The sequence below is a fragment of the Talaromyces proteolyticus genome (genome assembly GCF_021365285.1).
Source record: "Talaromyces proteolyticus strain PMI_201 chromosome Unknown BGW36scaffold_12, whole genome shotgun sequence".
NCBI lineage: Eukaryota > Fungi > Ascomycota > Eurotiomycetes > Eurotiales > Trichocomaceae > Talaromyces > Talaromyces proteolyticus.
This window is the reverse complement of record NW_025764288.1, coordinates 986,847-1,014,165: the sequence shown is the minus strand read 5'-3', so window position 1 is coordinate 1,014,165 and position 27,319 is coordinate 986,847. Positions and strand designations below refer to the sequence as shown.

The 27,319-nt window shown below is 46.4% G+C and overlaps 12 protein-coding genes across 12 annotated transcripts; 5 read left to right on the top strand and 7 right to left on the bottom strand.

Moving 5' to 3' along the window:
• Window positions 1-336: 336 nt before the first annotated feature.
• BGW36DRAFT_304655 (uncharacterized protein) lies at window positions 337-731 on the top strand (the record flags this gene model as incomplete). The annotated part of the gene is made up of 2 exons (XM_046211991.1): window positions 337-496; window positions 547-731. 2 exons carry the CDS (start codon window positions 337-339, stop codon window positions 729-731), a joined length of 345 nt encoding a protein of 114 aa, XP_046067555.1.
• A 5-nt stretch (window positions 732-736) lies between these two features.
• BGW36DRAFT_400737 (uncharacterized protein) lies at window positions 737-2,893 on the bottom strand (the record flags this gene model as incomplete). The annotated part of the gene is made up of 6 exons (XM_046218663.1): window positions 737-1,243; window positions 1,296-1,549; window positions 1,606-1,874; window positions 1,927-2,352; window positions 2,406-2,722; window positions 2,768-2,893. 6 exons carry the CDS (start codon window positions 2,891-2,893, stop codon window positions 737-739), a joined length of 1,899 nt encoding a protein of 632 aa, XP_046067554.1.
• Window positions 2,894-3,270: 377 nt separating this feature from the next.
• BGW36DRAFT_388370 (NADP-dependent oxidoreductase domain-containing protein) lies at window positions 3,271-5,636 on the top strand. The gene is made up of 6 exons (XM_046217218.1): window positions 3,271-4,331; window positions 4,392-4,562; window positions 4,625-4,768; window positions 4,835-4,921; window positions 4,978-5,061; window positions 5,117-5,636. Exons 1-6 carry the CDS (start codon window positions 3,495-3,497, stop codon window positions 5,429-5,431), a joined length of 1,638 nt encoding a protein of 545 aa, XP_046067553.1. The 5' UTR covers window positions 3,271-3,494; the 3' UTR covers window positions 5,432-5,636.
• An 809-nt stretch (window positions 5,637-6,445) lies between these two features.
• BGW36DRAFT_304558 (Alpha/Beta hydrolase protein) lies at window positions 6,446-8,551 on the bottom strand (the record flags this gene model as incomplete). Its single annotated transcript, XM_046211984.1, has 8 exons — window positions 6,446-6,527; window positions 6,576-7,092; window positions 7,119-7,485; window positions 7,534-7,776; window positions 7,826-7,936; window positions 7,994-8,085; window positions 8,133-8,314; window positions 8,382-8,551. 8 exons carry the CDS (start codon window positions 8,549-8,551, stop codon window positions 6,446-6,448), a joined length of 1,764 nt encoding a protein of 587 aa, XP_046067552.1.
• A 2,009-nt stretch (window positions 8,552-10,560) lies between these two features.
• BGW36DRAFT_465202 (uncharacterized protein) lies at window positions 10,561-11,263 on the top strand. The gene has a single exon (XM_046222285.1). It carries the CDS (start codon window positions 10,667-10,669, stop codon window positions 11,072-11,074), a length of 408 nt encoding a protein of 135 aa, XP_046067551.1. The 5' UTR covers window positions 10,561-10,666; the 3' UTR covers window positions 11,075-11,263.
• On the bottom strand, window positions 11,224-12,387 carry BGW36DRAFT_388367 (uncharacterized protein). The gene is made up of 2 exons (XM_046217217.1): window positions 11,582-12,387; window positions 11,224-11,514 (listed from the first exon to the last, which is right to left on the bottom strand). The coding sequence occupies exons 1-2, from the start codon at window positions 12,018-12,020 to the stop codon at window positions 11,504-11,506; spliced, it is 450 nt and encodes a 149-aa protein (XP_046067550.1). The 5' UTR covers window positions 12,021-12,387; the 3' UTR covers window positions 11,224-11,503.
• Window positions 12,388-15,931: 3,544 nt separating this feature from the next.
• On the top strand, window positions 15,932-17,711 carry BGW36DRAFT_388361 (putative MFS monosaccharide transporter). The gene is made up of 3 exons (XM_046217216.1): window positions 15,932-15,974; window positions 16,032-16,141; window positions 16,197-17,711. Exons 1-3 carry the CDS (start codon window positions 15,944-15,946, stop codon window positions 17,547-17,549), a joined length of 1,494 nt encoding a protein of 497 aa, XP_046067549.1. The 5' UTR covers window positions 15,932-15,943; the 3' UTR covers window positions 17,550-17,711.
• Window positions 17,712-17,910: 199 nt separating this feature from the next.
• On the bottom strand, window positions 17,911-19,006 carry BGW36DRAFT_305121 (putative ketoreductase; the record flags this gene model as incomplete). The annotated part of the gene is made up of 2 exons (XM_046212041.1): window positions 17,911-18,774; window positions 18,830-19,006. 2 exons carry the CDS (start codon window positions 19,004-19,006, stop codon window positions 17,911-17,913), a joined length of 1,041 nt encoding a protein of 346 aa, XP_046067548.1.
• A 407-nt stretch (window positions 19,007-19,413) lies between these two features.
• BGW36DRAFT_400730 (putative ergosterol biosynthesis protein Erg28) lies at window positions 19,414-19,911 on the top strand (the record flags this gene model as incomplete). Its single annotated transcript, XM_046218661.1, has 2 exons — window positions 19,414-19,485; window positions 19,549-19,911. The coding sequence occupies 2 exons, from the start codon at window positions 19,414-19,416 to the stop codon at window positions 19,909-19,911; spliced, it is 435 nt and encodes a 144-aa protein (XP_046067547.1).
• Window positions 19,912-20,026: 115 nt separating this feature from the next.
• On the bottom strand, window positions 20,027-23,162 carry BGW36DRAFT_400729 (galactose-1-phosphate uridylyltransferase; the record flags this gene model as incomplete). The annotated part of the gene is made up of 5 exons (XM_046218660.1): window positions 20,027-20,129; window positions 20,181-20,946; window positions 21,007-21,188; window positions 21,242-21,331; window positions 21,727-23,162. The coding sequence occupies 5 exons, from the start codon at window positions 23,160-23,162 to the stop codon at window positions 20,027-20,029; spliced, it is 2,577 nt and encodes an 858-aa protein (XP_046067546.1).
• Window positions 23,163-23,472: 310 nt separating this feature from the next.
• BGW36DRAFT_304990 (putative N-alkane-inducible cytochrome P450) lies at window positions 23,473-25,166 on the bottom strand (the record flags this gene model as incomplete). The annotated part of the gene is made up of 4 exons (XM_046212028.1): window positions 23,473-23,636; window positions 23,693-23,962; window positions 24,019-24,649; window positions 24,711-25,166. The coding sequence occupies 4 exons, from the start codon at window positions 25,164-25,166 to the stop codon at window positions 23,473-23,475; spliced, it is 1,521 nt and encodes a 506-aa protein (XP_046067545.1).
• An 896-nt stretch (window positions 25,167-26,062) lies between these two features.
• On the bottom strand, window positions 26,063-26,866 carry BGW36DRAFT_388344 (polysaccharide lyase). The gene has a single exon (XM_046217215.1). The coding sequence runs from the start codon at window positions 26,851-26,853 to the stop codon at window positions 26,080-26,082; it is 774 nt and encodes a 257-aa protein (XP_046067544.1). The 5' UTR covers window positions 26,854-26,866; the 3' UTR covers window positions 26,063-26,079.
• Between the last annotated feature and the right edge of the window lie 453 nt (window positions 26,867-27,319).

Sequence of the window (27,319 nt, the reverse complement as noted above, 5' to 3'; positions counted from 1 at the left end):
TCAATTCAAGTTACTCAGCCAGTGCTATATAGGCAAAGTAAGAAATCGATCGTGGTCTGTGCCCAATTCGTAAATTAAATCGAGTTCGCTGGTTGCATGCCACAAGATATGACTGATTACGCGGTCGATATCGACATTCTCCAAATGATATAGCTCCTTACTATTGAGTCACCGGTGGATTACCGGAGATAAAAGCGATTGAGACGCCGGTGCGGGGATTTCGCCGATAAATTTACCATTGATATACACTAATAAAACGCGGATGATTTGCTCAGACCCGGAAGAAAAATGGTTATAATTAATTCTTGGATTGACTGTTGATAACATATATTCGATATGACAGACGACTCGTTCCAGCTCTATGACCTCCGTGTCGAAGTGGCCTGCCCCGCTGGCAAGCGTATCATGTGCGGCGCCAAAGAAGGCGACTATTTTACCCTGCAGGGCGAGATGCTCTATCTTCCTCCAAATCAGGGAGTAAGCATTTATAGTTTATGTAAATAGTTTTCTCCATTCTGGTTTCGTTGAAGATGTTGACTCAAAAAGCTTCGGTTCTCCCCCTGCTCCCAGCCAAGCAGCGTGTAACGGACCCCAACGATTGGATGACCACGGACACGGTGATTGCCTGTCCGGATCCAAACTGTCCTTCATCGCTCAAGATTATTCGCGAAGGAATCCGAACCTTCAGCCATTCCGAAACGACAGTGGTGCCGTTGCCTACCAACTCTTAACGTGATTATGAAAAGAGAAACACGTCTTGAGCGTTAAATCCAGCGCTGGCCAAGGCATTTGTCCAGACATCGTTATCCGCCAGAATGAAGTCTATTTTCTCTGCCAAATTTGGTGCTCTACTCTCTCTGTTTACATTTTCCAGACGCTGAATAGTCGTATTGGCGGAGGTACATAATTGTTGGAAGGTTTCGTTGCTTTCATATGGGGCGGCAGATTCCTGGTAGAGAGTATCAAACGTTCCTTCGGCGTCTGTCGAATTGTCGACTGTTGATGTATTAACATCACAATAAGGAGTACTAGATCGCGGGTTTAGCGATGATTGTTTTTCCGTATTTCGTTGCCGAATATCATCGTAGTCGGAGGTTATTTTGGAAAGAAACCGGGATTGAAGAAAGCAGCTCGAGTCATTTGGCGCAGATTGCTGAGAAAAGACGGCTGCTGCTGTGCGGATTGTCTCGATAGTGACAGATTCGATCTCGCTGACAATTAATCGGGGCGCAGACATTAGAATCTATGCCCATTTGTAAGCAGTAATGAGTATTAATATTGAATGCGGAACGCACCTTGATCAGGAAAGCGGCTGCATAGGCTGTCATTACGTGTATTGAGTCTTGAGCAAAGTATAGAAACTGGGAAAAGTGCGACACTAGTTTCAGCATCTCAATTGCGCTCGAGTAGCTTGACCAGAGGGATTCCAGATTGTACGTGATATCATGTTGTGATGATCCAAGCACTTCCTGTAGTGGCAATGAGTAAAGTTGGAGACGAAGATGAGTTCCGTAGAATCGGATCAGAAAGGGGTGGCAACTTTCAGATGCTACAGTCGTCAGCTAGCGTTCAAAAGCAACAATATAAAGATTTTATTCAATATACCATTTTGATACAGATGCAACCATTTGTTCTCCCACTCCTCAATGCGATTACTAATTATGGTCAGGAGTGAAGACGTACTCTGGAATGAGTTGGTTTGACGGTGCGGTCCTAAGAGCCTAAAGACCTCGGACGTAAGCAGGCGAAGTGTAACTAAGGCCCCTAATAGGATGTCGCTTTCTGTTGCTATCGAGTCTTTACACCAAGATTCAATTGATTCCAAGAATCCGTTGCGCTCAATCATCCACGGCTTCCCAGTCTGCAAACTCATACTTTTCATTGTCAGAGGAATTACTTTGGAAATTATTGATAGCAGTGAAATACCTGCGGTCGTATACAAATAGAACGAACCAAGTTCTCTCGACGTTGCGCGCTTCTCGGCGCTGCGTCTCCGTCAAGTGTTCTCGGTCTTGGGCTGATCGTGGACGCAGTTTGTGCCATCCCAAGTCAATGCACATTCTAATTACGTACCCTAAAGTCACCCATGAGCGGGTGTCTTCGGGATCCTTCCAGTAGGTAAGAATTAAGACAGCTTGTGCTATCTCGGTAGACTTATTTCCAGATCGAAAGTTTTGCACAAACATATCTTCTGCGTAGTCACGAAGAGGTTTATATAAGGCAGGATTGAACATCTTAGCCGATGCGGCCAGTATTGAACTGAGAAGAAAAGACGATCTTTGCCGGACATAAGAGAATGTATGATGACCGGGGTCTAATTGACTGATATAGGGGTTCAGTATTTTGATGAAACTACAGTTATATGTGCATTAGCCGGAAGTACTCAACAATGCAGGATTACATACCTGTCAAACAAGAACTCTGCGATTGATTGACTAACGAGTCCTGCTCTGACCGCATCTTGTGTAGGAGGTGCCAGAGCTTCCTCCATCACAATTTGCGGCTTGTCGTTGTCCGTGCTGAGGATTCTAAGGAGAGAGAATTTCCCTTTCATCGCCTCGCGGTTGAGCAGTCCGGAAGGCTGCAAGCTGGCCTGCTGTGTGGGTTGCCCACTGCACGCATCAGGCGATATTACTTTGGCTAATGTATCCGATTCATTCTCATGGGTAGCTGCTGTTTCCTGCATCTTATTCTCATCTCTACCAGTTGATGGTCTTCTTTTCTTCAGTATTCTACATCTCAATTAGTCTATTTTCAGTGCAGATACAGCTAGGGAAGCTATTTGCCTTGTCCCAGGCTTCCGTCCCCGGCGATGCTCTTGAAATACACAATCAAGAGCTTTGTGAGAGCATCGCTCACATTTAGTATCCCCATGGAGCGGCCGGCACCTCATTTTGACTCTGCGACAAGGCAGACATGCATTTATTTTGTTGACATGGCTCCGCGTAGGAGCGTTTGCATTAGGGCTAGACTGAACTGTGGCTTCCATACTGTACCTACGCATATTGATATACCGCCTCGCCACACGTAAGTACAGTCATCTCAGGATACAGTATAAGGGGCTTGGTGTATTTGCAGGAACATGCAAGAGAGCTGGTCGGAGAAGACACCGAAATCCACCATAAGTCTGGGGTGCGTTGACTCTGATGAAGGCCCAGCCGGCCGCCAGCAAGTAGTGAGTCATGCCAGCCAATTGAAGGCAGCGGATAACTCTCTTATCGCCTCGGCGAGTCTTGTTATCTGCCAAAATCCCGGAAAATTGCCGCCGGGTTTTAGTAAGACGCCGGCGAGTTTAGAACGCCGGTCACCATGCATAGTAGTTTTTCGGAAATATGAATGAACACCATCTAGTTATTATATTCAACTTTGGAAAATAGGTTAATTTGTAACTTTCTCTTTGTCTTCCTCTTATTTTCATTGTTTTTGAATTATTTAGTTTGCGTGAAGGGCCAGTTGTTACGTATTCAATTTGCCTCTATTGCTGGTTATATAATATGGCAATCTCGCATAACAAAAACACCAAAATGTCTCACGTGAATATGATGACCGATACCATTGTTGCCAATCTCCCACCGGACGCTCTACGTTCTATTATACGATCTCTACTAGTCTCGCAGCCCGACTTTACGACGGTGTTTGAAGAGTCGACAAAAAGTTACTTGCAGTCCCAAATATTCAAACCAGGCAGGCTAGCCGACGACGAAGGCAGGTTGTCAAGGGAAAATATCCACAATATGCAAAAGCGAATTCGCTGCATGCTGGGTTGTGGCCTATGCTATCAGAGCCTGCCCTTACTCGGATCTATCGTGAAGCAGGCCACTCAGTTTCTGACTCGTGATAATGAAAACACAATGTTTGTACAGTCCGTTGATGCAGATATTGTTCAAGCAGCGACTGCGGTACAAAAAGCTATTACTATGATGGATGGCGGACAGCTGTCGGTAGATAACGTTGAATTACTTCAAACCTTCTACGACAACCTGGTAGCTTGTCTGGAAGAATCTATTTTGCAGGGTGCAGAATTTCCGTTTGAAAGAGGTTTAACGGCCGTTGCCGATTTACTCGGGTACTCTGCACCGAATTCCATAACCAAAGGCTTCAACATAGACCTTGATACCAAACAAGCACTTATTCCCCCAACCCCCACTGAGACCTTCCAGCTTGGAAACAGACAATTGCCTCGCATATTTTCGGGGCTGTGGCAGCTCTCGAGTCCAGCATGGGGTTCGGCGCCGGCGTCGAAAATTATTCAGCAGTTTGCTCGTCATGTACGTAGCGGCTTTACTGCTTTCGACATGGCTGACCACTATGGAGATGCGGAGATAATATTCGTGTGTCCTTCTACAAGTCTTTCATATGTTGTTATATGAAATTTATTGACATCAAAGAAGGGACGGTTCCGATCCTCGTATACCCACGCAGACTCTATCTTCGCGGCGACGAAATACTGCGTATTTCAACCGATGACCGTCTCGCGCGAGGCCATCCGAGCAAACGTTGCTGAGCGATGCCAAAGGCTACATGTCGATAAAATCGATTTGCTGCAGTTTCACTGGCAGTTTGTATGTCCCTTTATACTGAAATTCTATTATTTATCTTTCTCGAGATCTAATAGTTCAACTAGTACGATGATATACAATACATCAAGGCCCTCAAATATTTACAAGAGGACGACCGTGTGGGAATGCTGGGTTTGTGTAATTTCGATACAGAGCATATGCAGCGTGTGCTTGAGAGTGGGATCACTGTGCATTCAAACCAGGTACAAGTATTTATTCTTTTCCTTTTTTTTCAATATTCTGAGTGGACAGTTACGCGTATTAATGTTTAATAGTTCTCTCTAATCGATTCGCGACCGCTGGTCAAAATGAGTCAGCTGTGTGCGAAATATAACGTCAAGCTGCTTACATATGGAACGCTGGTACATATCTAGATTGAACACTCGCCTTTTGTATAGATGTATTAACAATTTGGAAGTGTGGCGGTTTTCTGGCTGAAGAATGGGTCGGAAAGGCAGAGCCTGGTCTATACGATAGTGATATCACACCGAGCCAGAGAAAGGTGCATATTCCTCGTTGTCTTATAGGCAGCGGTGGCTAACTATATTAACTGATAGTACTTTTCCATGATTCAGAGTTGGGGTAGCTGGTCTCTCTTTCAGGAGTTGCTGCAAGCTTTGAAATCCATAGGCTCCAAACATCGTGTGTCGATTTCCAATATTGCAACACGCTGGGTGCTTGATTATGACTGCGTTGGCGCAGTTATTGTTGGTACCAGAATGGGCGTTAGTGAGCACGTAGATGAGAATGCAGCTAGTTTCGGCTGGTCGCTAGATGGGGAGGATCAACACTTTATTGAGGATATACTACAAAGAAGCCACAGAGCCGAGATGTTTGAGTCAATGGGAGATTGTGGAGGAGAGTACCGCTAGAATAAACAAGTTGAACATATACATTGATATGTGTGTAAATATTTTACTTAGGGGGGTTTACCGCCGACTGCAGTATTGCAGATTAAGGTTATCTGATGGATACTTGGATGAGCAATGCTACGATTTTAAACTTGTGGGAGACATGGAATCAACTAGGAAAAAGTCAACATCGTACTATCGCACTTTTATTCAAATTTAATCAGCCGAACTATGTGAGACCTGCAAACAGGGATCTAGTTTTTAACCGTGATTTCACACGCCGACACTCGCTGAAGGAAATCCTCTTTTGCGGAGATGACGACTGAATGCCCTTCAGTAAATTAGCCTACGTGATGAAGGGAGGAAGTGCGAAGGAAGTTTAGTTTGTTACAGGCTTCTATTGCATATATAGTATTCAAATATTTACATTGCATGATATTCGGATACGCTGAGGCGTTTAGGCACCATTACTATTGAAGCCGATTTTAAATTAACATTGTGGGTTGGAATCAATTCGTAAGCCTCCGTACACTATACTACTGCCAGACTTCTCTGGTTTCGGATATGGTCTGGTGTCCTAAATTCATAATTGAAAGCTCACTCACTGGAATTTTTTCGATCCAAATGTGCCAAAGAGTCCGATCTTCAGTTGCTTCCCCCAAAGATCTCCTCTTTTCTTGCCACCAATTCATCCACATTCCAAGTATTGGCAACGACACGCCCATTGGGGAACCGCGCAGGATGGTGACTCAGTCATATCCCCATTATATTTCCTTGCTGTAGGAATATGAAAGAGATATAAGCGCTATTTACAATGTTCCCGAGCTGGTTGCGCCCCCATGACTACAAGTAAGTGGTGTACTACTCATCAAAAGGGAAAAGGAGGGGAGAAAGCCAAGTATATAAATAAATTTCAGATTCTCCGAAGACATGAGATATATCAAGTAAAATTGCAGAATCGGACAAGTCACCGTTTGACAAATTAATTTTCTCTGAATGTCATGTGGCTTTATAAACTGCCGGCTACTCAGCGGCTTACACTACAGGCAAGACCAGATAGTTCTTGTATTGTGACCCGAAGTGTATATTATTATTACCTCCAAGCTTCGCTTCTGATCTAAACAGATCTGTTAGTCTATAACCATCCGCAAATAGGCTAACATACCGGTACAGGGCGTCATTGGTCGTATTGAGACCCGACTCAGCGACATCTTTAGGAGATACTTCGAGGGCAATGGTCTCTCCCTTCTCGACAGCCAGGTTGGTTGGCCAAAGCTCTGTTAGAAGTTCATATATCTCGCCAGGTCTCACCCTTTTTACATCATCTCGCCGGTGACTGAGGGTCGGCCATGCAAGCTCACCTTCAATCTCGGGATACGGTTTGGGGGAAAGTGTGCGGTGTGAGGCGCGTACCCAGCCCAAGGTTACTGCCTGTGGTGTTCCGAGGCTGGAAGTGTAGAAAACCTCTTTCCCCTCCGCATCAAATTTACGCAGTGCCAGATAAACATCGATGTCGGCGAAGTCGTCATGAGGGTGATTGGTAAGCGACATCGAGAGCATAACACTGGGATGGCCACATATTTCATACGCTTCCTCGGCAGGGGCAGATTTGAATAGGATCCTCTCTCCACTAGGGAAAAATTGTAAGTTTTGTCTGATTCGAGATACGGACAGCAGACTTACTGTAAAGCAGCATACGACAGAGTACCACTTCCAGATTGTAGCTCTTCCCTCAGTTCTTTCTTGTGTGTTAGGTTAACCTGTTTATAGACGGTACGGGCAAGCGGCCACTCTTTCTCGTCGCGGTATTTGAAAGCTTCCTTCTCATCTACGGCTGCGATACCGGGATTACCTTTCCGTACAGCAAATGAAACAGGCGCTTGTTTTCCAGTCTTCCAGCCGCCATAGTCGTCACCCTTCAGCCAACAGTCGAAGAATGACAGCTGAAGATCCATTGCAGGCGAGGAGTAGAATGGTGCATCGTGCGTTCCAGTGTGTATTCGAAGATATTTATACTCAGATCCCGCGCGCATCCAACCAAGTATATTACCGCGAAGATGGAGCAAAATCCCACCCTAGAGGATATCTCAGCTCGTCACTCACATTCTGCAACTCGGACATACCCAATTTCCAGCACTCAGGAGAGGAACCGTGATTTTGGAAAAATCACAGGCTCCACAGCGTTTGTAGAACTCGTCATCAATAAACTCGTTGCTTAGGACTAACTCTGGAAAGTTTTCCCTGTTCTCAGATAACTGATCTTCTGTTAGGTTTCCTTCAGGGCTATCAGGGCCGTGCAAGCTGAGCTCCCGGCCTTTCCCATATTGGACGGGCCGCACCGCACGTTCGAACCAAAAGTTGTTCATCTTTAAATATCAAAATACTGCTTTCAATATCAGGAATGTTCGCACGTACTCCAGTACACGTAATTCCGCCGTGCCTTGTAGCATCACGATACAGGTCAGCCATGCCCTCCCATGGCACGATACAACAGAGCCCTCGGGGTTGACGGGCAGCAACAAACCACTTGATAATTTAGCCTGGGCAAATTTGTGAACTTAATTTCTCCAGACTAAGAGTTACCTGATTTAGAGCAAGATAGGAGATGCCCGTGAGGCCCACCTTGCCAGTTGACCAGTGTTGGTCCGCAGCCCATGTTACAATTTCAGCGTAGTCTAAAAGAAATGTTAGATTTGAAGAATGCGGCGTGAAAGCGTCCTACCGTCGTAATGCTGGCTACTAAAAGGTGCCAGGAACCCTGGAGACTGACTTGAACCTCGATGATCGTGGTAAACAAGAACATAGCCTTTGGTACACCACCATGAAGGTACAGGGGCCTCAAATCGCGTGTGCTTAGAACGCTGCTCTTCCGGAACGGCAGCAACTCGTCGATCCATCAACGGGCTAGATTTTCAATGTTAGCAGACCCCTATAAGAAAAAATTCTTCTCCGTAGTTAAGGGTTCGCCTACACATCTTTACCGTAAGGAGAAGAAGACATCAACACCGGCCACCTGGGCCCCCCAGAACGAGGGAGAAATACATTTGCCCGGATACGACTGCCGTCCTTTAGCTCAATCTCCTCGTTGATCCGTGCAATATAGAGAGGGTTGCTATCGTCGACCTCTGTGATTTCCCCCATGTGTAGCAGTTTGTGAGTGTGTAACATGGCTCCTATTTTCCTTTGCTGGTTTGAAGTGACTATGGTAAGCACAATTTTATTTGAGAAAACGCAGAAATATTTCTATTTTTTATACCTAGATTGAAATAACTTCTGACTAGGTCGTTATGGTATTAAAGACAAATCCTTAGCAGTTACACCATTGTCGGACCAATAAACAACTCTCCAGGCTTTACACACCCAACTTTCCGACCTCCCGCAACTCTCTCCGACCCTCCGTGATCCTTCGCCCTACCATCCGTGATTTACAAAGGTATTCGACTATTGACAGTTTTCCTTTCTCCAAATTCATATAACAAAGAAAGACATGTAATAAATATTATAATATTACATCTAGGGTAATAAGTGTTCTCGAGCTTTCATATTTTGACAATCCTCTGATAAAACAGTTGTCATATAACACAGGTGCCATCCAGTGAGAAAAGGTCTGCAGGGTCATGTCTTAATTTCTCTTATAATAAAACCGTCAATAAATGTAAGGAGACATAGGAGACTAATTAAACCGGTTTATGCGGAGAAATAGGCCACGTTTAACTGGCGATATGGAGCTTCTATGGACCATATGGAATGCCGAGGTCTTGATTGCGATAGTTTCCAAGGCGAACTACATGGCGTGCAACAGTCAACACAAACCGCTGGTTCTCCTATAACTCATAGAAACCCAGGATATTTATAAAGATGCCACCCATCAAGAAATAAACTACTTCTTAGTCACAAGAGTAGGATCAAGAATCACCACTAGCAACGGAGAGGGAATCTACTAGAGAAGCGTATTTGAACTCACTCATAGCCTCTATTGACGAATTATCACATAAATACTGTATTATCGCCGTGTAGGACGCGTGTGACACAACATACAAGCAAATGAGACAATAAATAGCGTTATGTTGTAAGATATTGAGGAACTAGACTACATGTCCCATCTAAAGTCTGTCATCAATGTTATATTAACGGAGAAGGTTAAAATACTACCTTGATCTAGTCCACCTTTACAAACTGGGGCTCACAATTGGTAGAGCAGCTGACATACAGCTATTACAACCATTCAGAGACTTTGCTTCGAGATCAATTTCAAATATACACATGTGTCACGTAGTGAAAGAGGTGCTGTTGTGTAGGTGTGTATACTCTTGAAAGTTGGGTTGACTACGGTAAACTGAAGCCTCAGAAACAGTTTAACAAAATTTTGATTTCCCAGAATTGTTCTATATTAAGTTATATGCCCATATGAGTTCGGTTTTCTACAGACTTAATACTATTCTTACTGGCTGTGACGAGGGAGAATATATGCAAGTTTCATAAGACAGTTCAGATAATGGAGGGCATATTCTTTAACCATTAATGAGAAAAATAGCACAATTTAACTTACAACAGTTCAAGAAGCTATGTTGAGGGGTTGTTCTGAAAAGGCAAAACGCGTTTTGCTTCCCTACTGCTAGGAAACCTGTTGCGCGGCTCACCAGCAAGTCGGCACTCCGGAGCTTAATATACCGATCTCACAATGGATTATTAAGAAAAAATTATTAGTTCAATTGTCTGCTATTGCAAGGCTGTGGGGGTTTAATAGAGATATATGGGTATATGGGACTGCACTAGTACAAATATAGCAAGCTAAGTCCCCAAACGGAAATCTGTTGCGCGGTCAGCAATTGGTCAAGCTTGCTCATAACCTTCAATAGAGATGTTGATTGGGTTTTTTATTGATATTATGCATAATATCCTTTACATTGATCACATATCAAGTATAAAATCCTAGACTTGGAATTACACCCCACTTGCAATCGCCGGTTCGAACGCTATAACATGTTAGTTCGGCAATCGAAGCACGAGCGAAGCAAAAATATGCAGACATGGTTTTGAAGCTGACAAATCGTCTTCAAAACTAAGAAGGAAGATGGTGGAATTTAATGTTCTGTCGGTAATTTAGAAGTATAAATAGAGCATGAATGTTTGCGATCCGTTGAGAATCCGAGTCCAGGTCTATCAATAAGGCGAATATCAATCCTTCCATAATATTGCTTCAAGTACTATTGACTATATTCCTTCCAAAATTAACAAATAAACAAATCAGTCAAAATGGCCACCCCTCTCACAACCACCTCTTTGAAAGAAATCGCCAAGTCGATATACCCATCCATAACCAACAAACCACGCCCAGAATCCCTCGTGGACCTCCCGATCGTGCAGAAATACCTATCTCCTGACTTTCGAATTTACCATGACTCCAAACCATTTGGCGACGGAGGTGGCCGCGACGCCTTTCTCAATCTATGGAGCAAATTCCTCACTGCCGTACCGGACCTGCATATGGAGATAGTGGACGCGATTGCGGAAGTCGACGATGCTGAGAGGGGAAATGGGAGGGTTTGGCTGTACTCCAGGATAACAGGATTTCCAGATGGGAAAGAGAAAGAAGGTGTTGATATGATGACTTTTGAGAATGGCGTTTTTGTGGAGAGCCGTGACGTGCAGAGAATTCTGTGATGTGTCTTGCTTGACGAGAGGGAGATACATTGACAGCCGAATACATTCTGACGGCTTAATTATACCGGGTCGCGGTATCATATTTCGGTGATGATTGGAAGGCTCAGTGATTTCTTAGAGATCAATTGATAGTTTACAACAGAGTCGAATATTTCCGAAAATATCATGGTCATTAAGCATATAGTACACTAGATACATCGCTCACATCATTGAAAGTGCATATAAGGAAACAAACAGGCTCCTAAGGGTATCAGGTGACTTGCATACCCGTGCAAAACATTGCGTGGATTGCATTACAACATAGTAAAGAGCTCACTTCTCGATACCAAACAGCATTATTCAAACAGAAAACACTTCATATCACGTAATATCAAGACGGGCTGAGAGGGTACGCTATGAGGTAATAACTTAAAGTACTCATAAAGCCGGTTAACCATGACCTAGTAGTAAAATATAGTGTCAGCACCGCAATCTAGAATTATTCATACCAAGGAATGGATAACATACGACCTAACGGCTTGGCCCTCTTTGAGATGCTAGCAGCCTGATCTTGTTTGATTTTAGCAAGCCTTGCTTCCTCAGCAGCCTCTTTCTCTAGCCTCTTTACGTGCTCTCTAGCATCTTTGACAGCCTGTCTCGCTGCCACAAGGGCTTTATCGGCCGCTCGCTCAGCGCCCTCAGCGAGATTGACTTGTTCCCGGGCAGCGGCAATAGTGGGATCCTCGCGGTGAAAGCCGCTGCGATGTAAGACACTATTACTGTGTTTCATACTACCATTAGATATAGATGCTGTCGTAGCGGGGGATTCGTTGCGTCTTGAGTTGAAGAATCTCCCGCGATGCGAATCCGGGGAGGTGTCCTGGTGAGACCGACGGGGAGACATGGAGGAAACGGAAGAAGAGGCTGTGGCAGCCGATTCGGTGGATTGACGTCCGAAGAGACCCATTTTAATTGTTTTCTGCAATTGATATCTCTGACAGGGAGTAAGCTTTTTCCTCTCCTTTTCTGGGAAGTGTATGGATCAGGTAGGTGTTGTTACTATTAAACAACAAAATAGAAAATATTGGATACAATAAATATGCTCAGGAGACTTCTGCGGGCTTATATCATTCATATTTCCTTCAAGGTCGCATTCTCATCTCTGGGGTCAGTATGGAGGATCACCGTAGATACATGACGTACAAAGCACAGACCTGACGTCAAGCCGGCTGTCGATCAATGGTGAAGCCACACCAAGCTTTCATTAGTCTCTACAAAGTCCTGGCAGAAGACAATATAATATTAAAGGGTTAATATAGACTAGTAAAAACATGACATCGTTTTATTTAACTGGCTGGTTGTGCAAGCAGCATCATTGCATGTTGCAGTTTACGATGAGGCTTCTGACACTGCCATAATTCTATATAGACCATACAACATCCTTTTTTTCTGCAATTAGGTCTACACATATTGATAGAGTAAGATATTAATATTAAAATTTTCCCTAGAAAAATATCTATACAGAAATTGCGCTTGGATCGAGCGGCTCTGAGTTAAAACCTCAGTAAGATGCATTGCGTCATAGTCTTAGCAGAGCGTCTTAAGATAGCCCTAATCATCACCCATCCACCAATCCCGTCTCGCCATGTGCAGCCATCTTCAGTGACACCCAACTACACTGCGTGGCAAATTAATTCTACAGGGATGATCAGTGATACTATCCTTGTCAGGGAAGAAACATAGCGATCGTTTAGCGATAAAGATCATTCGATGTATCAGGGCCCATCATTGGTATTCACGTAGCACGTTGTCACCGAGCTAATTCTCGGAAATTATTCACAAATGACCAATCGCGGACTAAAGATAAAAAGTGGTGACCTACGTGGCTTGGCTGGGTTTATCTTGAGCTATTGATGGTAGCTGTGGCTTAACGGAGAATATTCGCGAATTTAGCAGCCTTATTTTGCATAGGTCAACCGCTTATATGTAACCTTGAAATAATGACTATTCCTATATAACGAGAGACGAATTTCCAGCTAGACAGTTTGCGTCATTAAAAGCCTATCCTTGAATCTGTAAGTTCACATATCATATTACAATCACTAGTTATAGCATCAGCCGCACTCGATATCTCTATACAATGTGACATATTGTATTCGTTTCCATGCGGCTGTGAAACGGTTACCTGTGTGAAGTAGATACAGTTAGGATCTTCTGATCTAAGGTATAGATGGGATCTCATGAGTCCCAAGGAATTTTGCTTGCCATACAATGTATGGCATTAGATGAGCTGAAATACGAGCATGCCACTACTAAGTACTGTAAGGGATGGGCCTCCAGAGCAAAAACGACAAACATTTCTACGCTAGCCATGACAGGCTATTGAATCATAAGACGTTTTCACGAACTTAGGTCGATAGGGCTCTCGGGCCCCGTCACGTGGACTGAAGTCATTTTATATTAAACGCTTGGGGAATATGAATTATGGTATTGCATTCAGGTGATTTGTATCGCGCTAATCAGACTAGACAGGATACATCAAGTAACTAATGATTTGTGTCAGTGGGCCTTAGCTAACTGTGTCCCCAACCACATCAGTTTACCGGGCGACCATAGTCATTCAACAATACAACTCGTATCAGCGATTATTATCATGATCCATGACTAGCATTTTACCGGTCTAATCATAATACAATTTATCTAACCAGATACAATATCTTCGTTTCGATCATTATTAGATAGGATTTAAGAAGAAATTAAGCTATGGAAACAAACGAATGGGGACGAATGCAACATAGAACCGATTAATATAGAGTATAGAGAGCTTCCCAGTCCAATATTGAAACATACCGTGAAACTATAATAATATCTCTGAAAAAAAATACCAAGGCATACCTAGCGTATTCGATGTTATGCCACGATGCCGAACCGGTACACCGAAAGGGCTCAACATTTTGTGGCCGACCGATCCCGAAGGCCTTCCCGATGCCGAGTGGGTCCTCGAAACACGAAGGAGAATATACGAATCACTCGACTAGACATAAAAACGGACCGATTTCGCTACGGAAGTTGGGCGAGAAACAGATGGAATAGTCGGATTGTGGTTAAGACTTTTCTAGAATGAGACAAGACTCCACTGATTGACTCTGGGTCGGTTGCTGATTTTTTTAGTGTACACCGAACAGCGGGTTTAATGAATGAGGGAATGAATGTCTGTTTTGCTATGCGTAGAATGTGTAGAGATATGCCTAGCTGTCATGGAGATGAGAAATTCTTGGAATCTCCCATCCGTTGGAAGGGACATGCCACATTTGAGGTTCCGAACACCTGGCAATGAAACTATATATATTTGCCCCCCGTCAAAAATTCGGTGGTAAACTTGTGATGGATGCATAGGAGGTTTTTGAATCTAGTTCAAATTACCAACGAATTAAAGTGCACGGAAGAAATTTTATGCTGATTCAAGTACAGCCTTGCCACAACAGCTTCACCGCAGGTGGGTACGGCCTGGGCTCGGTGGGTCGCTGGGTATCGGATGATGCGCTCGCCCTGTGGGTCATGTAGAATTTGACCAAAACATGATTGATTCATCTTCTTTTTTCTTTGTTCTCTCTAATTGACTTGAAGGTTGATGTTAGAGATGAGAGGCTTCAAGAATTTTTCTTTTATTTTCAGGAAAAGACTTTAAAAGGGTCGTAAATGGCGGTAGACAAGCTATTTGTTCCTTCCACCTAGGCAGGGATGGGTCTTCTAGATGCTAAAAAAAATCCACTTTTAATAACCTGTATGATGATCCGCTTATTGCCGGCGGTATTTTCGAAGTTACCGTTTACACTTATCTTTAAGTTATCACAACAAAGCTGTTTTGGAATTATAAGGAGATGGAGCATATGATATTCTGTCTTGATTCAGCATTTTGGAAGAAAGTGATCATTAATTTCATGTTCATCAAGATTAAACCTGACGTCATTTAGAGAACTTGATCGATATGGTGTTTTCGAACATGCTGATTTCACATTTCATTTCTAGGGTTAAAAGAATTGGCCTCAACACCTTCAAAAAAGCAGTTTTAGGTCTATGCATCATCTATACCAATTGAGATCCGCACGATAGTCTCTTCTAGTCAACATCACCAAAATGCAGAGCTCAATCTTTGTCATAAGCAAATACAGTGTGAAAATATGCTTCCGCCAGAGTGTCCTCTGGGGAAAGATACATAGCAATGACTTTTTTTCGTCCAAATATCGTAGATATCGTAAATACATGACCATAAAGAATCACAGTAATACCAATACTGCCGCCCACCTGGCCGAACTATGCGAGACCCACATTGGGATCATCGACGCAAGGCCGGAGAGGAAGCAGCAAGCTACCGTTTGGTTTGCCCCGTCAGCCATACTGTGTACAGATATTTGGAGTCTTTCTTGCTCCATAATTCTCTTCAATCATCATCAGGTTCAGAGTGAAACCCCATGATCGGAGAAAATTTATGTAGTCTCCGAATTGTGCTAGTGATATTCGGGACCCTCGTTTTGCCTGCCCACACCACCTGATTACTGCGAATGTACCTTGACCCCATTTACTTTAAAGACTCTGGGGCAGCTGCCATATTTTATTTCTTTTCCTTCCCTTGACCATACGCTCCTTCCCTCCATTCTCTCAAGCCTTGTAGATCGTCGATATCAACACGACAACATGGCTGTTTCTCAGATCTTGAACAAGTTCAAGCCTAAAGCTGAGCAGAATGAGCAGGCTGAACACACAGAGACTACCTACCCGTCAGCTACGACGTCCGGGTCAGCGTCGATAACAGAGAAGAATGCCCAGTATGACGACAGCAAGGTGCCGTACCTCACCTGGCGGTCTTTAATTCTCGGTGTTCTTGCCTCCATGGGCGGTTTTATCTTTGGTTACTCTACTGGTTCGTATAGCCATAACTACCTTTCTCTTTAGAAATACCATTCTAACCTACATTCAGGGCAAATCTCCGGATTCGAGACCATGAACGATTTCAAAATGCGTTTTGCTCAGCACAATGACGCTGGCTACTACTTCACCAACGTCCGCTCTGGCTTGATTGTCGGATTGGTAGGCCAGAACCCAACCAACCCAATCAATCTCTGACTAACTAACGAGACAAAAGATGTCTATTGGAACCATGATCGGTGCCCTCGCTGCTAGCTCCATTGCCGACCGCTTCGGCCGCAAACTATCCATTTCTTTCTGGTGTATCATCCACGTCGTCGGTATAATCGTCCAAATCACCACTGATTCGAAATGGTACCAAATCGCTATCGGCCGTCTTGTCGCTGGCCTGGGCGTCGGCGCTCTGTCCAGCGTTGTCCCCATGTATCAAAGCGAATCCGCCCCGCGCCATGTCCGCGGCGCCATGGTCAGCGCTTTCCAACTCTTCGTCGCTTTGGGCATCTTCATCGCCGCCTGCATCAATTATGGTACCGAGAGCATACAATCTACCGCCGCCTGGCGTATCACCATGGGCATCGGTTTCGCATGGCCTCTCATCCTCGGTATTGGCATCATGTTCCTCCCCGAATCCCCACGCTACGCATATCGTCTCGGCCGCATCGACGAGGCTCGTCGTACTATGACAAAGCTCTACGGTGTCCCTGAAAACCACCGTCTCGTCGCCGAGGAAATCGCCGATATGAAGGACAAACTCGACGAAGAGAAAGCCGCTGGCAAAGCCGGCGTCTTTGAAATCTTCACAGGCCCTCGCATGTTCTACCGCACTATGCTCGGCATCGCCCTGCAATCACTCCAACAACTCACCGGCGCAAACTTCATTTTCTACTACGGAAACACCATCTTCACGTCCACGGGCCTGAACAACAGCTACGTCACACAGATGATCCTGACTGGTGTCAATTTCGGCGTGACCATCATCGGCCTGTACATCGTCGAGCACTTTGGACGGCGCAAGTCCCTAATTGGTGGCGCCATATGGATGTTCATCTGCTTCATGATCTTCGCTACCGTGGGCCACTACTCGCTGAACCGCGAGAATCCGCCTGCCACTCCGAAAGCCGGAACTACCCTAATTGTGTTTACATGCTTCTTCATCGTCGGGTTCGCGACCACCTGGGGCCCGATTGTCTGGGCAATTGTGGGCGAACTGTACCCAGCGCGGTACCGCGCAACATGCATGGGCATCGCGACGGCGTCGAATTGGACGTGGAATTTCCTGATTTCATTCTTCACGCCGTTCATCTCGGGCGCTATTGATTTCCAGTATGGATATGTTTTTGCCGCCTGCTCGTTTGCTGCGGCCGTGATTGTGTATTTCTTTGTGTGTGAGACGCAGGGCCGGACGCTCGAGGAGGTTGATACGATGTATGTTGGTCGTGTGAAGCCGTGGAAGAGCTCGAGCTGGGTTGCGCCTGCACATATTCGTAGAGCTGCTGGGGAGGAGCCTCGGGTTCAGGAGCAGCAGCAGCAGCAGGTGGACAGCGACGCTGTTGCACCTGCTGAGGAGTAGGAAGCTGCTTGCTGTATAGATCATGTGTTGAAAGAGAGTAACAAAGTTACCTGCATACCTGTATTATTATAGATTTATGAGATACTGCATGACGTGGATAGGTAAATATCGAATGCTAAACATTCAGATCCACGAAATCAAGACTTTGATAAGCCTGTTAAACATCCACGCCCTAGATTTCTAAGGCGTATACTTTGTATTAATAAGCATAAGAATAACCCATTACAATAATGTACGAAACAGCACCTTTGCTCATGCACGCCATGGCATATACTTCGTCAATTTTCTTGCCCAAGACTGTCATAACCATCCAACCCGTCTCTTTCAACTCTCTGAACATTGGTGATCATTATCCACCCACTCAAAGAGCTTTCTTTCCCTTCTCCCGCTCTGCCTTCCTCAAAGCCCTCTTTCGAATCGACTCGTGCATTCCCTTATTAATACTAGCAACCCGCTTACTGAAAACCCCCATCACACAGGTGATAAACCACGCCATGATGCCGTGGCTGAAATACGGGGAGGAGGTATATGAGTAATACGGAGAACCGCCATTTCGACCAATCTTGCGGAGAGCAGTCGATACCCACACCTTCGGCGTTGGGACCGTGAAGGTGGGTTTGCGGATCTTTGACATGGCGGATGTGATGAGATGGGCCTGGAGGAGCTGCACGGTGATACCGTAAGGCTCGAGTTCGGCGCCAAGCGCAGACGACCAGTATTGAAGGAAAGCCTTGCTGCCGGAGTACGTCGCCAGCAGAGGCGTAGGCACAAGCCCGCCGAACGAGCCCATGGTGAGAATCAAGCCGCGCTTGCGCTCGATCATGCCTGGTGTGATGAGCTGGGTGATGCGCAGCGTGCCGTGGCAGTTGATGTTGATGATGTCGGCGATCTCATCCTCGGGAGTTTCGTTGAAGGTGACCGGGATGCTGTGGCTCTTGCCGACGTTGTTTACCAGAATCGACACATCGAGACCGAGCAGGAGAGCCTTGAGGCGTTCGTAGTCTGCATTGCTGTTTTGTGCAAAGTCCATCGCAAGGATTTTGGTTTGTACGGAGGGGTTTTTGGCGGTGATTTCCTCGGCGAGGGTGATGAGTTTCGATTCGGTGCGTGAGACAAGGACGAGGTTGAACCCAGCACGGGCGATTTGGTAGGCAAATTCCTTGCCTAGGCCATCGGAGGCGCCGGTGATGACTGCCCAGCTGCCTTTGGGGCCGAAGCTTTTCAACTATAGCGACTGTTAGAATTGTTTGGTTGATACAACCGGGGATTGTTGTACGTACCGATCTGCCCGGAAGCACGAACAAACTGAAGATCACCCGGAGAAGAGTGAAGGTCTGAGAGAGGATGAAAGCAATGCCGATGGCTCCCAAACCGAAAACTATCGCAGTCTGCGTCTGCGACATGTCGGCAGCGCGGAAATTGGACAGATTGTTCTGGTATTTCTGTAAGTACTCCATGTTGGCGGGTTGTTGGGGAGAAGTCGGCTGAAACAGGACCAGGGGCGTGCGACTCTTTAAATGGCGAGAAGACTATCCTACAGGGCTTGACAGGCACTAGAACTTGACAGAATCGGATCGGACCAGTCCAATGGACTAGGATGCAAGGAGGCAGCTCGTGATATTAATAATTAACAACCAGAAGAGTGCGCAGGAGACAGTCTACCTTCTCCCTCGGCGCGCCCGGTAAGAGCCAAAAAGTTGTTGAGCTCCCGTGCAGCTTCTGATTGGCTCGGCGGCTGGGTCGATCACCACTCTCAACTTGCTAGTCCTGTGATACCTGTGACAATTGCTCTTAATCCTCTTGCTGCTATGTCTTCTTGAAAACACGAGACTGGAATAAATACTGCTGTATTTCAGTATTGGCAATGACGTCAATTATCCCCCAGTCCCTCCTACCACCCACCAACCAAGGCTGGCTCCCACCATGGCTGCTACTAGTAAACAAATCCCACCCCCTACCTGTTCACATCCATATACTAACATGAGATCAATTTCTGCAGGTCTCAGTAATCTCAACTGCAAACTCCGTACAGTCATACCTCTCCACTGAATACCACGCCCATCTCTTCATCGGCTCCAGCAGTACCAACAACCAGTCGCCGTCAACGCCGCTCGCCTCTCGCACTTTTGGGACTTGGACCTTGTTGTCGTCGGTCATCCGAGCCTATGCAGCCTACAACATTCACAATTCGGTCGCGTATGACCTCGCGACCTGGACGTATGGCATTGCGCTCGCGCATTTTGTCTCGGAGTGGGCGATTTATGGCACCGCGCAGGTCAGAGGACGGTTTGTCATGCCGTTGATTTTTGCGTCGAGTGCGCTGGTGTGGATGGCAAGCCAGCGGGCGGCGTATTTGGGATGACTGTCTGTCTAATCATATGCTATAGAAAGGTGGGAAGGAAGGATGGGTAGTATTCTAATTATATACCACCCCTCAACTGAACGATTCATAAATTATCACAGCTATATCTTCCTATTTACTCCAATTTTCTTCTGTACAGCTCACCGCCGCAGCTCCTCAGTCTGGTCGTGGCCTGTTCCGGGGTAATGTCACGCTGGGGCTCGGCCATCATTTCATATCTACCACAATCAGCATTGTCGCATAAATGAAAGCATAGAAAGAAAACTCACCCAACCAAGAACTTCCGCACAGTTGCACTCCGCAGTAACGGCGGATAAAAGTGCAGATGCAACCATGACGACTCGATTTCCTCCTCTGTACCCTCGAGTGGCGCCTGATGAATGCCCATGCTGTAAGGGAAATGCGTTTCGAATAGATTATCATATCGCCGCGTGATCTCCGCAATGGCTTCTGCAAGCTGGGCTTTTTCGTTGTCGTTCAAATCGACCAGCGCACGCTTGTGCGTTTTGCTGATTATCATCGTCTCGAACGGCCATGTCGCCCACCATGGGCAGAGCACCACGAACCCGTCATTCTCGAACACGACGCGCTCTTTCTTTTGCAGCTCGAGCGCAACGTAGTCGCCAAGCAAGTGCTTTCCACTGTGCTTGACGCGATACTTTTTCAGCTGCTCGAGTTCTATCGCCGGTTCTTCGGGGAGACTGCTCGTCGTCCAGACTTGGCCGTGCGGATGCGGGTTTGAGCAGCCCATTGCTGCGCCCTTGTTTTCAAAGATCTGCATATACCTATACTGCATTTTCGGCTTCGTAAGGGACGCGGTGGGTGCATCGGGCGGGAGATGCGTCACTGGCGCAACCGTCGCAAGAGGGTTCTGGGGCGACAAGTGCGAGCTGTAAATCTCGATCCAGGCATTGATCACCGGTACAATCTCGGCTGGCGATAGATCGGCCAGAGTCAGGTTGTGCGCAGCAGAGAAGGTCAATACGTAGCATTTTCCAACAACTGGTTCGGCATTGAGGAAAAAAGACTCGGCTTCTAGGATAATGCCATGTTACTTCCTTGTACGTGAGTATCAATGGAGGGACGAGATCATACCGTTTCCTTCAGGGTGGTATTCAGCCTGCTCCTCCTTGACGGCGCTGTAGTCGTTGACGAAAACGAAAGTGTTTTTGTAGGCGGGGTTGGCGTCTCCCTGCGCGCGCGTGTTACCAGGGCAGAGATAGCAAGCGGGGTCGTAGGCGGGCAGGGTCGTTTTGGAAGGCGATTCCTGCTGTCCTCTGAATATTGTTAGCATTATACATCCAATTTGCGCGTCTAGAGACAAACGTACTGCCATGGTCGTTTCGTCCGGTGGGGAGACACCAGAACATAGGATCCCCGCAAAGGATTGTACCTCCGGTGCGAAATATCGTCTAGAACGCTCTCAACCATTGCGAATAGCAAGCGCGACTGGCCGTCTAGTCCTGACAATACTTCCTGGTAGAAAAGGAAGATAAAAAGAAAAAGGAAGGTTGGACATGGTATCAACTATAAGTTTAAATCGAATGCAACATTACATATTGCGGGCAGTGATGCGGGGCATGCTCGGGGGACTCGGGGGGGAAGATGCTAGCGGGGCTCCCGATGCCCAGTCCTAGCGTAAAGGGAGGAATATTTTTTTCACCGGGAATCCTACTTTGATAGTAGTGCGTATGCCATTGCTTCTATTCTTACATGAAGAAAATGTCTATATGTATGCAGTATAAGTACACAGTTGGGCTGGTTTATCGTCGCGTCCGCCATGTCGCGTTGCGGTGCTTCAAGTATTCCTTGGACTCGATGGCCTTCCATATCCCCCACAGCCCTCCCAGAGGACGCATCGAAGTAATCTTCTGGCTCCACGATTTGGCCTCGCCGGGAGGCGTTACTTTGACTTTGTGCCAAACACTTGGCAGAGTCGTAGCTGAGAACAATTCTCGCATCTCGTTGTACCACAGCCGGTCGAAATCTTTCCAGAATTCTTCCTCTGGCGCGTAGGTATGTGCGTAGAGCCATTTCATGCCGCCGAGTTCGCGCAGCTTGTGCTCGAGATCTCTGTTCTTTGCTACGAATTCCTTCGGCTCGGATGGCCCAAAGCCCCATAGCCCGATATTCAGCATTCGTCCAGGGAATCGGGTCCGCGTGTTGTGTGGATGCATGGTCGGTATTGGCGATTGCTTCAGCGGGCAGTACCATAGTGGCCAGATATTTAATTTTTCCGTAGTGTAGTCAATGAATTTTTCCGCGTTCTCGTATGGCAGTGCCAGATCCTGCACTACATACCGACTCGACTCGCCGCTTGCATGCAGTGCCTTGTAAAGCATGCGTGTATGCAAGAAATCGTCGAGAAACCAGCGCGTTAACCTATTGAAAGGGAATTTGAAGTATTTGAATGCTGACTCGCCCACCCAAAAGCCACCTCGATCATACCGGAATAGATACTCCGCGAGAGGAACATACTCGGTGGCAACATTCTGCGACTTTGTCATCTTCTGCGCATGAAGATAGAACCAAGGATCCCATGGGTTGCTGAATGTCTGTACTTTCGCGTCGGTGGGCCTCTCATTTGTCATCTCACCCTTGATGACAACACCGTGGTCGGGTGAGAATTGGATGCCGTCGATATAATCAAACTTCGCATTGTCAGGATCAGCCGATTCCTTTTCCAAAGCCGCGACAGCATCGGCAACGCTGTTTTTCCTCTCATAGGTAACTTTGACGAATTTTTTGGCTTCAATTAGATCCAATTCAATCAATGTCGTAATCCCCAAGCTCCCCACCGTACCAGCAGCGTCTCTGAGTTGATTCGTTCTCTTTTTGGTGCTTAGTTTAACCACATCACCATTGGCTAAGACCATTTCCACAAAAGTAACAGTCCGATCGAAGAAGCCGTGTCTGAAACTTGAACTTTCGCCTGACGTTCCCGAATACCCTCCTCCAGCAGTGATGCCCGGAAACTCCATGACTACAGGCGGCACGAGCCCTTCTGCGAGGGACGCCTCAACAAGCTTGTCCATGGGCACATTGGGCTCGACGGCAGCCTTTTTCGGCTTCTTTTCGATACGCAGAATATGGTTGAGCCCGCTGATGTCGACGAACTTTTGATTCCGGCCATCGGGGCGCGGCCGAGTACTGTTCGTCGAGCCATGGAAGATGCGGTATGGCTGCTTGGTCTTGTAGTACTGCGACACCACCCGCGAGATTTCCGCTACAAGATTTTCATGTCTCCCCATCTCGGGGCCTTGCTACGACGGCCTTGTGCCGTCGGGTTGCGCAGTGCCTGTCAATGATTATTGAACAGAAAGAAAAAGTAGCAAGAGCTTCGAAAAAATCACGGGAGAGCTGCACGGCACTAGGCCGCATCGGGGCATATGGGTGGAGACCTGCAGCTACCTTTTAATCAACACTCCTTCCACCTACGGCTTCTCCTACTGCTTTATGCCAGACCAGGGCTTTGTCTTTTATTCTCTTTTCCTGTTATCATATCTATAAATCGATGTAGCTAGTCATCATGAGTCATTACAATCGCTCCCCAACTGCCAATCACGAGCTGCTTTTATACAGCCGCACATTCACACCGTTGCGATGCGTCAATGTCAAGTCGACCTTAGCATTAGGCATTGGACTGCCACCATCGTTCTCAAGCTGGTCGAAATTCTGTACCAGGCGTATAAGCATATAACTGGCTTCAATAAGAGCGTATTGTTCTAATCATCCCATGTTAGCCCTTCATCTTGAATGCACGCAATTTAAGGGTACTCACGACCAAGACAAATGCGCGGCCCGCCATTGAACGGGATATACTCCCATGTGCGCACTAAACCGTCCTTTTCCCATCGCTCAGGCTGGAAATGCTCGGCGTCTGGGCCCCATATATCTTTCCGGCGGTGCATCGTATAGAGACTGAATGGGATGATAGTGCCTTTCTTGACAAAGACCGGAGACTTCCCGTCAGGCCCGCCACCCAATGGTAGTGACGTGTCTTTGAGCGCCATGCGACTATTAATAGGGACAGGTGGAAGCAACCGAAGTGCTAGAACTGTTGTTAGCGGGAGTCGGAGACAGGGTAAGATGTTTCGTCAGGCTTACTCTCATTCAAGACATATCGCAGATATCGCAAGTTTTTGATCTTTGCGTGTGTAATTTCACCAGTTGGATGTGTGAGATCGCCGAATTCGTCAATTAATTCCTGGCGCAGTCGCTTCCATACGCTCGGAGAGTGGGATAGGTAAAAGAGGACGGAACTGAGCAAGCTCGCCGTGGTGTCACGACCGGCAATCAGCAGATTCAAAATGTTGTCTCTCAGCACCTTCGGGTCCTGTGTATCATCGGCCAGAGCCTGCAGGAAAATGTATCGGCTGGACTTTCTCGACTCCGTTCGTGCATTCAAAGCTAACCGAACATAGTGGTCGGCGATGTCGTGCACAAATTTGCATGCAGATGTATACTCCTTATTTCCATCGACGAGGAAGCTTAGTTTTTGTGCACTGAGGCGTCGACTAACCCATTCAAGGGATTTGTCAAATGCACGGCCGAATTCTGCGGCGCCACTGCCAGACGAGGATTTTGGCCCAGCGAGGGATTCGCCAAATAAGAAATGGGTGGATGAGCTATTTGTGAAGGCGAAAAACAACGGTTGGATATCAAAGATCGACTTGTCTTTCGGAATAGCTTCGATAAAGGTCTTAATATGCTCGTCCATGAGCTGTAAGTCGGCAACCTGCGAATTGTAATTCGATATTAACTTCGAGGCGAAGAAGGAAATTGCCAACAACACTAACCTGGTCTTTCGTAAACTGGGGCCGCAACAAGGTTCTCGCGTGTGCCCATTTATGGCCATCTGCATTGAAAATCCCGTCACCGAGTAATGGCCAAAACGTCTTTGCCCGGTGGCCGAGGCCAAAGTCCTCGAACTGAGCTGTTAGAATGGCTTTGGCATTTGCGGGTTCGATAGTGAAGAGAATCTCATTGCCGGGGATTCTTTGCTTGAAAGTGTTGCCGTGGATCTTGTATAGGTCGTCGTGCAGGTGAATCCTGTTTCCTTCTTTCGCGGCTTTGGCGATTTTCATGAAAAATCCTAACCCAAAGGGACCTGATGGACCATACACGCCAGGTTGGCATCCGAGAGCTCTGGCTCGCAAGTGTGAGCGCAAAGAATTATACACGTTCTTGACGATAAGAAAGATGACGCTTAAAATCAGCAGAGAAATGATGGGATGTTGAGAAGGATCCATCATGATTAGTTCGTTTCTTCCTATTCTTCTTCTCATCTACAACCAGGCCACACATCCGTATTAAAAGTTAAAGCAGTGGATGACACATTTTCGGGTATTCATTTTATATAAGATTGGGGTCAACGGGGAGTTGGTACGAATCCAGCCAGACCCACAAATTATACACCTCCCACGATCCATCAGCTAGCCACCTGCGTTCCCCGTATTACTCGTCGAGTCTACCATAATCTATCCATCAGGACCTACGACCGAGCATGGTAAAGCAAAAGAGGGGAACGCCGGCCACACGGTTCGCATACAGTTTAGTCTTCGGTTTCTCTTCTCTGTTCAGGCAGCGGCTCCGATTGGTTTATTCCCCAACCGGCCTTAGCGCTTAGCTCGGCCCTCTGGCCTGTTGCGGTTTTGTTGATCATAGGAGAATTTACTCGATGCGGTAAACTGGATGTTATTGTTTGTGTTTATTCGAGGAGCTCGTTTTCTTTGTTGATATTTTCTTCTCTCTTTTTTTCAATTTCGGTGCAGTGCCCACTGGGGTATTGGTGAGTATTCCCAACAACCTCGAAGGCTACAACTCAACAACACAAAATTACGACACCGCTATTCGGTCGTCATAGAACTTTAAAAAAATATTTGCAAAATTTACATTCATATGGATTTTGGGATGTTGAAATTTATTTCAAAAATCCGAATCTTTCAATAAACGTTGGGCATGCCAGGCCATCAAATCTCACCCCGATCCTTCTGCCACATCAATAATGCAACAGCGGACGAATATCCCGTATAGGAAAAAGAAGAAATTTCCCACATCACAAAGCCTAGAACAAATAGAAAAAGGTCGCACAATTTCACAGTCGCTGGCGCTGACAGTTTGAACCTTAATTTATTCGATATTTTTCTATCCTTCTCTTACCCCTCATCAACCCTGGATACGCGTAGGATCGGCATCCGCAAAGGTGGTGCCAATACCAACACTATCAATCCAGATCTCCCTGGTGCTCTGGGTGCCTTTCATTCCCTTGTCATCATGCCACCCATTTGCGTAAATACCGACATGGAAGTCAAACGCGCGACTATCGTCAATCATCGTGGGGAGATTGGTCGCATTAACCACTTTCTCCCCATCATACCACATATGGTAGTACCCTGTGTTATCGCTCTGCCAATTTGCATTGATGACGATCGTATGCCACTCGCCCGGCGTCACGGTCTTTAAGTTCTTCCACTCCTTGAGCTGCTGGTTGCAGATACTACCGTACTTGACGCGCGTGGCCAGCTGGTCCCCGATCACCCAGACCATACTCGACGGCATCCAATCGTCGCAGCCGGTATTTGTGAAGTCGGCAATGAACTGTCCAATGTTGAACGACTGTGCAGGCGTCGATTGCCAGTTTTCCTGCAGTCGGAACGCGAATCCGTAGAATCCTTCATCGCCTAACTTGTATACTTGCGTCTTTATCTTTTCTGAGTGGAAGCGGCCGGTCCAGGACGAATCGTAGACCTGCGTCATTTTCAGCGCCGAGGTGCCGTTGTAGACGACATTGGTAACGCTTATGATGCTGCCTTTGTCTTCGATGTTCTGCGTCGACCAGCCAGATAACGTGCCGGTGTTGACGAACGTCTGGGTAGACAGAGTTGGAGATGCAAGCGTCAAGGCTGCGAGGGCAGCGGTACCAATCGACTGAAAGAACATTGTGAGGGTAAATATTCTGTCTTCGGTTTTCCTGAGGAGAATATACAATGCTTTGATCTGCACAAAATATTAACAATTCAAGCGATTCCCATGCCCTTTTATACCCCAATCTAATCAGTCTCATCAGTCAATGCTTCTAAATCCCGTATTTACATTGCAGACCCCTACAATCGAAAGTCCGCTCCTAACCAATAGCAACAGGCAGAGCGAAATAAGCATACTACGTAGATTAACGTAAAAAGCATCGGCATGAGGTATGAATGCTACCTTGAAAATAAGGTGTAACATCTTTATGTGACCTCCACTTCTTTAAACGAACGCCTTGGTAGACCATTTCCTGTTTTGGGATTTGGTGAGGCTTTCGGCCTGTTACCAATTACGATTTGCGGGCTTGTGATAGGTTAGGGTCGGACTGAGAGTATATATGTCTTAGCTGTACGTGCCTTACTAAGATGTTTAACCAGCG